The sequence below is a fragment of the Gorilla gorilla genome, chromosome 7 (genome assembly GCF_029281585.2).
Source record: "Gorilla gorilla gorilla isolate KB3781 chromosome 7, NHGRI_mGorGor1-v2.1_pri, whole genome shotgun sequence".
In the NCBI taxonomy this organism is placed as follows: Eukaryota; Metazoa; Chordata; class Mammalia; order Primates; family Hominidae; genus Gorilla; species Gorilla gorilla.
Genome location: NC_073231.2, coordinates 124,811,481 through 124,821,721, shown reverse-complemented (window position 1 = coordinate 124,821,721; position 10,241 = coordinate 124,811,481). Strand labels below are relative to the sequence as shown.

The 10,241-nt window shown below is 39.7% G+C and overlaps 1 protein-coding gene across 1 annotated transcript in view; it reads left to right on the top strand.

Moving 5' to 3' along the window:
- Window positions 1-1,338: 1,338 nt before the first annotated feature.
- The window catches only part of TNFRSF11B (TNF receptor superfamily member 11b), a 30,183-nt gene continuing 21,280 nt past the window's right edge, over window positions 1,339-10,241 (top strand). Inside the window, exon 1 of the mRNA XM_031014118.3 lies at window positions 1,339-3,248. Coding sequence (XP_030869978.2) covers window positions 3,138-3,248 — 111 coding nt within the window. The 5' untranslated portion in view covers window positions 1,339-3,137. The remainder of the gene's footprint in view (window positions 3,249-10,241) is intronic.

Genomic DNA, 10,241 nt, shown 5'->3' with positions numbered 1-10,241 from the left:
CTAATTCAGAAGAGTTTAGGAAAGAAGAGATGAGGAATATCTGATGAGGTGTCCCCTAGAAAGTTAGCATCACATATATCTGGTGCCTAGAAACAGAAGGTTAAATTTATGGAACATTCTGCCTAATGTCACCGATGGCCTCTGCCAATGAGGGATCTGTCACAGGAAGATGAATGTAGTCTTCCAGTTACTGTTCAAATATCCCCTTTTGGGTTCAGTCTGGAATCCCTGGGTCCATTCCAATTAAATCTTAAAATGAACTTCAGCTCAGAGTGTTCAAAGCCTGCAGCCCACAGTAGTGGATTACTTAGAATACCCTAGGGGATTGGCCAGATTGCTCCAAGAATATAACAGATGAAATGACTGATAACTCATGGTCTCTGTCAGTTTCCTGTCAGTGGGTGATGAATAAAGGGCCCGGCCGGGCGCGGTGGCTCACGCCTGTAATCCCAGCACTTTGGGAGGCCGAGGCGGGCGGATCACGAGGTCAGGAGATCGAGACCATCCTGGCTAACACAGTGAAACCCCGTCTCTACTAAAAAAAATACAAAAAATTAGCCGGGCGTGGTGGCGGGCGCCTGTAGTCCCAGCTACGCGGGAGGCTGAGGCAGGAGAATGGCGTGAACCCGGGAGGCGGAGCTTACAGTGAGCCGAGATCGCGCCACTGCACTCCAGCCTGGGCGACAGAGCGAGACTCCGTCTCAAAAAAAAAAATAAATAAATAAAATAAAAAATAAAAAAAAAAAATAAAGGGCCCACAGTTAGGCCCTCAGATGCACAATCAATACACAGTCTATTTTGTGATTCTAGATAAATGGTGCCGCAACCTGTCTCCAGATGACAGCTAATTACCAATCCCCTGAATCCCCAAATTACCACCATCGCTCCTTTACAGGGAAAGCCAGAATTTCAGCTAAAAGCTTCAGCGAATACCATAGAAAAATATGTAGTTCCTGCCCTCAGGAGCTTACAATCTAGATTTGCCTTGTGCTCATACAAACGTCCCCATGAGAACCTCAGATGATAATAACACTTAATGAGCACTATGTGCCGGACACTATTTTTAGTGTTTTACATCTTTTATCTAATTCAATCTTTATAATAACCGTTATGATACTTTGAGGTAGATGGGATTATTATCCTCATTATAGGAATAACAAAAAATGGAAACAAAAATAGGTTAGGCAACTAGTCTGAGGTCACAGAGCTAGGAAAAATTGGAGTTGGGGCTCAAATCTAGGTTACAAAGGCCAGTATCTTAGGTATTCCCCTAGAATAATCATAACTATAGGAAATATTTCCTATGGGCCAGGCATTGTGCTGAGTTATTTTACATGCATTACTTTATTTAATGCTCATAATTAGTGATTACCATCATTTATATAATTGTTTTTTAAACGCTCCCATTTGTTTTCTCTTACGTTTCTGCAATATCAGTATAGTTTTATCTTATAGATGAGGCTTAGGGAGACGTAAACCTTTCTCAGGGTTAACACTGAAGGACTCAATTATTGATTAGTTTTCTCCAAGGTCTGACACCCACATATTGGCATCATTTTCTGTTCTGAGAAAAACACCTTCAAATAATATCCTAGACAAACATTACTCTAACAAAAACAATAATACTGCTATTTATATTGTGTTTCACTACTAACACTTGGATTGACTTGAGTCCCATGGCAAGTCTAAGTGTTGATATCTCAGGTTGCAGATGTCAAAACTACGATTCAAAATGCAAGGAGTGATTTGGAGTCATACAATTTTGTCCACACTTACTGAGCTACATTTATTCACTAGTTCACTTAAGAAACCAGCATGCTGTTACATTCTGGCCCTTCAGGGACAAAGCTGAATGACACCCCGTCTTCTGTAATTTGCAGCATGGAACAGTCTATGGATCCACTTTGAACTCGTGGTGGAAGGATGTCCCTTGGAAGGGGCAGATGCTCTGATCCCGGTAGGCCATCCTTGCTCCCCAGGGGTCCCCTCTCCTGATTCTTCACCTTCCTTCCCTTGAATCTGGTGAAAGGCAGTATTTGCCCTTCTCTGGAGACATATAACTTGAACACTTGGCCCTGATGGGGAAGCAGCTCTGCAGGGACTTTTTCAGCCATCTGTAAACAATTTCAGTGGCAACCCGCGAACTGTAATCCATGAATGGGACTACACTTTACAAGTCATCAAGTCTAACTTCCAGACCAGGGAATTGATGGGGGAGACAGCGAACCCTAGAGCAAAGTGCCAAACTTCTGTCAATAGCTTGAGGCTAGTGGAAAGACCTCGAGGAGGCGACTCCAGAAGTTCAGCGCGTAGGAAGCTCCGATACCAATAGCCCTTTGATGATGGTGGGGTTGGTGAAGGAAACAGTGCTCCGCAAGGTTATCCCTGCCCCAGGCAGTCCAATTTTCACTCCGCAGATTCTCTCTGGCTCTAACTACCCCAGATAACAAGGAGTGAATGCAGAATAGCACGGGCTTTAAGGCCAATCAGACATGAGTTAGAAAAATTCCTACTACATGGTTTATGTAAACTTGAAGATGAATGATTGCGAACTCCCCGAAAAGGGCTCAGACAATGCCATGCATAAAGAGGGGCCCTGTAATTTGAGGTTTCAGAACCCGAAGTGAAGGGGTCAGGCAGCCGGGTACGGCGGAAACTCACAGCTTTCGCCCAGCGAGAGGACAAAGGTCTGGGACACACTCCAACTGCGTCCGGATCTTGGCTGAATCGGACTCTCAGGGTGGAGGAGACACAAGCACAGCAGCTGCCCAGCGTGTGCCCAGCCCTCCCACCGCTGGTCCCGGCTGCCAGGAGGCTGGCCGCTGGCGGGAAGGGGCCGGGAAACCTCAGAGCCCCGCGGAGACAACAGCCGCCTTGTTCCTCAGCCCGGTGGCTTTTTTTTCCCCTGCTCTCCCAGGGGCCAGACACCACCGCCCCACCCCTCACGCCCCACCTCCCTGGGGGATCCTTTCCGCCCCAGCCCTGAAAGCGTTAACCCTGGAGCTTTCTGCACACCCCCCGACCGCTCCCGCCCAAGCTTCCTAAAAAAGAAAGGTGCAAAGTTTGGTCCAGGATAGAAAAATGACTGATCAAAGGCAGGCGATACTTCCTGTTGCCGGGACGCTATATATAACGTGATGAGCGCACGGGCTGCGGAGACGCACCGGAGCGCTCGCCCAGCCGCCGCCTCCAAGCCCCTGAGGTTTCCGGGGACCACAATGAACAAGTTGCTGTGCTGCGCGCTCGTGGTAAGTCCCTGGGCCAGCCGACGGGTGCCCGGCGCCTGGGGAGGCTGCTGCCACCTGGTATCCCAACCTCCCAGCGGACCGGCGGGGAGAAGGCTCCACTCGCTCCCTCCCAGGAGAGGCTTGGGGTTAGGCTGGAGCAGGAAACCGCTTTCAAGTTATGCCATGCTTCCCCTAGGGTGTCCTTTTACGCTGCAAAGTTCCTGCTGACTTTATGGAAGACAGCAAGAGAGAGACAGACAGCGAGAGAGAGGGAGAGAGAGAGAGAAACTTTTTGTTTGAAAGTTTTAGTCATTAACCTTCTGTCTTCATCTCAGAATATTAACGCCCTCATGTAGTCCGTACTATCTTTGCTTAATTAACTTGAACTTTTATTATTAGTGGCAAAGAAGTGGTCCCTTAGATTCAGAGTAAGTTGGAAGAAGACGTTAGTCTTCTTAAAACCATTATAATTAGAATATGACATGATAGATTTTTCTAATGCAAATTTTATGGGAAATTTCGAATAATTAGAAAATATCTCTCTCACACACACTTCTTAACTGTGTATTGTTTTAATAAAATTTTATTGTTAAAATTATTTCACTTCTCAACTTCAATATACTGTGGAGAATATTAGCAGTATGTTATGTTCTAAAACATATTTAAAGAATTGAAGTTCACTAAATAGGGCTAAAAATTGTGTTTAAAATATTATTTGGAAAAGAAAGGAATCTCTGTGACTTAGCTTTTTTCTTAAGCTTAGGTTTTGATCAAGTTAATAAGATTTGCATGTAGGTTTTTCTATGACCAATGACTTATTTTCTCTATGTCACTAGAGTGTAGAGTACATCAAGATATGAATCAGACATTTATGCAAGGCTAGGAAAAGCCATATTTAAGCCACATATGTGTTTTGGATGTGTTTGAGTAAATGTTTGAATTTCAACCTCCAACCCACAAATAATGAATAGAAGGCTAGGTAGTCTTCTACTTAGTTCCTAGGATACAGAAACATAAATAAGTAAATAAATAGTAAAGACACTAAAGAACAGGTAAGTTGGATAGGAATCTACTCATAAGTATGTTAAAATATATATGTATGTATGTGTGTGTGTGTGTATAACTTCATCACTAGAGATACTATGGAGAGCTTTTAAAAAAGTAAACCTTTATTAAAATATAACACATAGAGAATTGTGCAAGTGGTAAGTGCCTAATGCAGTTTTTCTAAGTGAGCACTTGTGAGCTAGCACACAGATCAAGAAATATATTATCGGCACCTCAAGAGCTTCCATCACTACTGTGTCTATGGCCAGAACAATCAGTATTCTGATTTGAACAACATAGATGAATTTTGCTTGTATTTAAACTTCCTATAAATGGAACTTATTCAATTTTTGCATTTGACTTCTTTCACTGAAAGTTCTGTTGTGAGATTCATCTCTACTGTAGGATATAGAATAATTTGTCCATTGTCATTGCTGTATGGTATTCCATGGTATGGACACACCACAATTGATTTATCCTAGTTTTGGGCTAGTATAAATAACACTGCTGTTAATATGGGGACATTTTTATTCTTCCTAGCCCTTTTTATTTTGTCAAAGATTTAATTAATAATAAACATACTAGCAATGAGTTAAATTTCAGGGTTTCCACTAAATAATATATGTTTCTATTTAGAAGTATCCATAAATTTAAATAGTAAATTATTTTTATATGTGGTCTGTACAGGAAGATAGACAAACGTGTAGATAATACTAATTTTAGATGATACAGCATTATCAGAAGAGAAGACTTCGTATATGTCTTGAACACAGTAAATACTTTATATAGGAAGAATTTTGCTTCCCCTTTCTTTAGCTTCTGAGACTTACTTTATTTTGAAAATGATTGCAAATGGACACTTTGTATTTACACATAGAGTCCAGATGCCCTTTTGTAAAACCAAAGTGCCACTGTAGGAACTAGAAGCACCACAGATATTTATTTCTTTATAATGGGCATTCCACTGGCACTAGGCATCAGGACAGTGTGAAAAGCAAGATAGACACTATTCCTTTCACCATGGACCCATAGTCTAATGGAGAAAGCAGATATTGGGCAAGTAATTGTGTATATAGAGTTGCAAAAAAGAAACTACTGGGTGACTTTGGGAATACAAAAGATTCTGCCGTATAGCACCTTATAAGGGAAGCTGCTAGTGCAGTGTTATCATGTGGACCAAAAATCAAATGCCAGTACCACCACTTACCTGAGAAATGACTGTGGCCAAGTTACTTCTTGAGTTTTAGTTTTGTCTTCTATAAAATGATAATAATGATATGCATATATCCAAGATGCCCACATAAAGTTTCTGCTTCATATCAACACTAGCTCCTAGCATGATGCTCACAGATAACTAACTTTAGGACAATCTAGAGCCAAGTGAATTATGTAAACGAAGTGCTGATGATACTCAGAGGAGGGAGAGATGGCCATCTACCGTCATCCTGGAGGAGGGGTATGACGTTTCATTGTTGGAGATTTAAAATCAGGCATCTTGGACCAAAGAAGTGAGAGAAGGCAAGATTGTGTAGCAAAATAGAATTCTAGATTCTTTTTGTGAGTGCAAAGGGTATGCTGGTAGGCAAGCAGGGAAGGAGGTAGGGATGGGATGTTGTCATTAGTACTAATGTCATAGACATGGGCTTTCCTGGAATGTTCCTTAATGCAGTTAAGCAGAGGCCTGCTCTGCTTCACTCAGGCTTAGGTTTTAACTGATGGCTGAAACTTCCCATCATGTAGTATTGGAACCATCCACTGAACTTCTCAAAGCTAAGTTCTGAATTAATGTTATGATACTAGGAGTTGGGGTGGAGAAGTGGGCAGGGAGGGGTAGATTTATTTTTTTCTCAGGAAAAATGTCTGGTCTGTCTGTTTTCCTGTAGAATAATGCCTTTGGGGGCTTTTTGTTGTTTTATTATTATTTTGGTTTCCTCTCCCTCCCCCTAGTGGTTAAGTTTTTTTGTTTGTTTGTTTGTTTTTTTGTTTGTTTTGTTTTAAGAGAATGAATACTCTGAAGTTTCTAGGAAAATCTGACATACCCTCAATCCAAAACAGTCCTGATCCCTATCCGTAGCAACGTTCCTGGCCCGGGTCACCTAGCAACCTCCAGCACAATTTCTAATTTCAATCTAGTTTCAAATTGTACTTCTTAAGCTGAAACTACAGCTGTGAAATTCCATTGATTGAGGAAGTAAGCGTTCTGCACCAGATGGTTTATCCAGTTAGTTCTAGAAGGAGAGCTATGGCAGTGCTGATCAAAAGGAACTAAACACACACTCAGGTATTTTTGCTCTCCTAGCCACTAACTTGCCTGCTGGGTTTTGCTCTTGGCAACCCTCAGCCCCCGACTGCTGGCATGTTCCATTTGTGTGAAAGCTTTTTGTAAAAAGCATTATTTTCTCTAGCATCTCATTAACCGATAGCATCTCCTTTAGTGTGAGTTTCTCCTTTGCAGCCAAAAAAGAAAAAGAAAAAAAAAAAAGGCTGGGGAATATATTGAAGGGAAACAGTGATCTTACAAAAATTTGTTTGCATTAAAGCCTTGACTGATGATGTCTAGCTGCTCCTTATGTTGCTACAATGGAGCAGAGATGCCAAAATTATCAGGATATTTGTATGGTTTACCCTGTAGGGCAGTAGTTCTCAATTATATCAGATTTCTTTCATGCACTTTTACAATAAATCCTTTGAAACAACCTCTTTGCTCTCCTGAAATGAAATTCAGAGTGCATATATTTTACCTACACATATAATTTTTAAAAATCAATACACTGTCATAACTATATTATAAAGAAGTAATAAAAAGAAAGTAATTTATAATAAAATAGGCTTCACTTGAAGACTTAAAGAAGTAGTGATATGCTGACATCTTTTTGTAAAATTGCCATAAACACACCACTGGGAATAAAGACTGAGGAACACGTGTAATATTGGTGACTCAAAAACATGGTTAGCATTGGCTTTGGTGCTATGATTTTCTGAAATGGTGAACAAACGTTGCTAGAATTTTAAACAGAACAAATTTTAATAATCTTCTATCAAATTTATCTTGTTAAATTCCTGAAAAATTAAGTATGTTTAACAATTATGCAAAAAGCACTTTGTGTGTGTATATAAAATGGAGTTCTGATCTAGACTCAGATAATAGATTTTTTTACTTAGATTTCTTATATCAGTGGTCAATAGGACATGAATGTGTGTGGGACGTGGGATTATTCTTTATTGTTCAGGATGTCCAGCAGCATACAGTCATTATGACCAGAGAAATGCCCCCACAGATTCCTAGAACTTCTCCTAGGGATAGCACCACCTCTGTGGCAAAGTATGGGCTCTTTGCAAGCACAGATTTTCATCTTGTTCATTTGTAGCCCCAAGGTCTCCATAGTGCATGACAATAAGGTGTGTTTCCTGACTTAAAGGAGCTATAAAGAGATTTGCTAGGGTGTTGGATAGTCTACTAGCAATTTCCATGGATGTTCCAACAGAATTTAGCTTACTGCCACTGGCAATTTCCATGGATGTTCCAACAGAATTTAGCTTACTGCCAGATAGTTCACTTCTAATGTTGACTTTGATCCCTTTGAAAAGATACACATAACACCCTACCTACCTGACCAATATTTTAAATACATTTATATATTCCTACTATAAAGGTTCATATCAATACCTTCACAAAAGCCCATTCTTAAGCAAGTAACAGAAATGTACCAGATTCATATATTGATATTTGGAGTGCAATCTAAGCCTGGCTGTACCAGTTTTCTGGCCTTCCCATCCAGTTGGGACTGTGTGCTATCTACTGAGTAGAGAATACAGGTATACACAGCTACTGAGTGGAGAACAAATGATGGTGGGTTTGCACACCAAGTGTTCATTTTTGGTTTGAAAAATTTTATGTGTTTGTAACATGTCTCAGTAGAGATGTCAAGTAGGCATTTAGATATAAAATATTTTAGAGTGCAGGAGAAGCCTGGGCTGGAGATTTTTTTTTAAAAATGTGTCTCAACAGCCTAGAGAAGATTTTTGGAGCCATAGAGTTGGATGACTTCACAAGCCAAGAGAGAAGAGTGTGAAGCCGCCCCCAGAGCACAATTCTGATATCGATAGTCTGGTAAACAAAATGCAAATATGAACAGCAGTAGCAGCCATGTTTAGAAAAGAAAACAAAAATCAAAATAAAACTTAGCAACCCACAATAGCAGGAACTAGTGAATCGGAAATCCTAGGAACATCCGTAAACTATCTATGCGAGAAGAAAGAGTGAGGTATGGCCAACTTGAAATAGATACAAGGACGGTGTTTTTATGTGACATGTAATTAGTTTTTGGAACTCACTACCACAGAATATTTTGGGGTAACTAGCAGAGAAAGTCTAAAAAAAGAATCCTTTTAGACAGTTGTAAGGGATAAGAATAGTGTTACAACACATTAGCTAAGAAACTGAGTGGTACCCACTCTCTCTCACATTTACCTGGCCTCTCTAAATGAATGTTCTGAGGCTAGAACAGTCTACAGACACACTAAAATGGTTCTTTCCAGCTACAAGTTGGCATAATTTCCGAGGTACTTGAGTAGTTTTTTTTCACCCCAATTTCTCAGAAGCACCTGAATCAGCCACACCATAAATGGATAGAGGATGCAAGAGGAAATGAAATGCAATTCCTAAAGCCCTTCCAAAAAAAGTAATGTGCTGATAATGGCTTTGATTTACCTCTTTATTGTTGTGATTTTTAAAAAAATTCACCTCTCTAGATTTATAGTCTTAATACCTATTAAAATATTTAATTTCCTTGAAGCCATCTTCTTTAAAAATAAAATGAATAGCTTTAAGATTTGTACTCCAATTCAGACTGGACCTTTTCTATAATAGCCTCTTCAATAATCACGAATAAAATAGGAAAACAGGTGTCAAGATGAATTTAGATTCAAGACAAGACAGTGACTCATCTAAGCTTTGTGGCTGCCTTTAGTAAATCCAATTTTCTTCTCTGGTCTTTGATCCAGAAACCTCAGTTCTCTTGCCATGTAATACTACTTTCTTGTTCCAAAAAAATGATTTCTTTTATTCTTAGAAATATGAATATCAGCACTCTATTCCTTAAAAAATTCTCCTGACCATCAATTTGCATCAATTTCACCACCACCACCATCACCAAAAAATGTGATTTAACAATTCAGTTGTGGGTCATGGTGACAATACTTTTGCAATGGCAGTGGTGAGAGGCAAGAGTTTCTCATTCTGAGACACATTCTTCTTGTCTTTAGCCAACATGCATAGAAGTTATGAATGTGTGTATTTTTCATATTTCACTTAGTTAAAAGCCAGGTTCCAAAGTTCTCAGTTGTATTTAGTCTCTGAGCTCCAATGGGTGACACCACTTCTATGGGTCTTACTTCCAGCATCTCTAAAATAGAGGTTAGAATAGGTCATATGTGGAAGGTCTGATGCAGTTTAAAGATTTTGCCATCTGAATTAAACACACACACACATACACACACACACAAAATTATGCATTATTTCCTGCTCAGAACATGCAAATATCAAACAGACTTGTCTATAAAAAACATTATAGGAATGTTTTAAAATATTCTATTTTGTTGCCTTTGTCAAAGTTTATTCTGCCCCATTGGTTCATGTATAAGAAATTCTATTTAAATCAGTGAGACCACAAGATGAAGCAGCTTTTGAAATGTTACCTACCTTTAGATAGTAGGTAGTATGACTTATATATTTTAGAGTCAAAAATTATTCTTTTAAGCCAAAAAAGATTTTCTCATTCTGAGACACATTCTTGTCTTTAGCCAATATGCATAGAAGTTATGAATGTGCATATTTTTCATATCCCATTTAGTTAAAAGCCAGGTTCAAGACATCCCCTCAGGACTTACTGAAGAGATATAATTATGGTCACTTGCAGTCTCCTTAGATGCATTGAGTGGAATTTTCTTTGAATTTGTATTCACAAG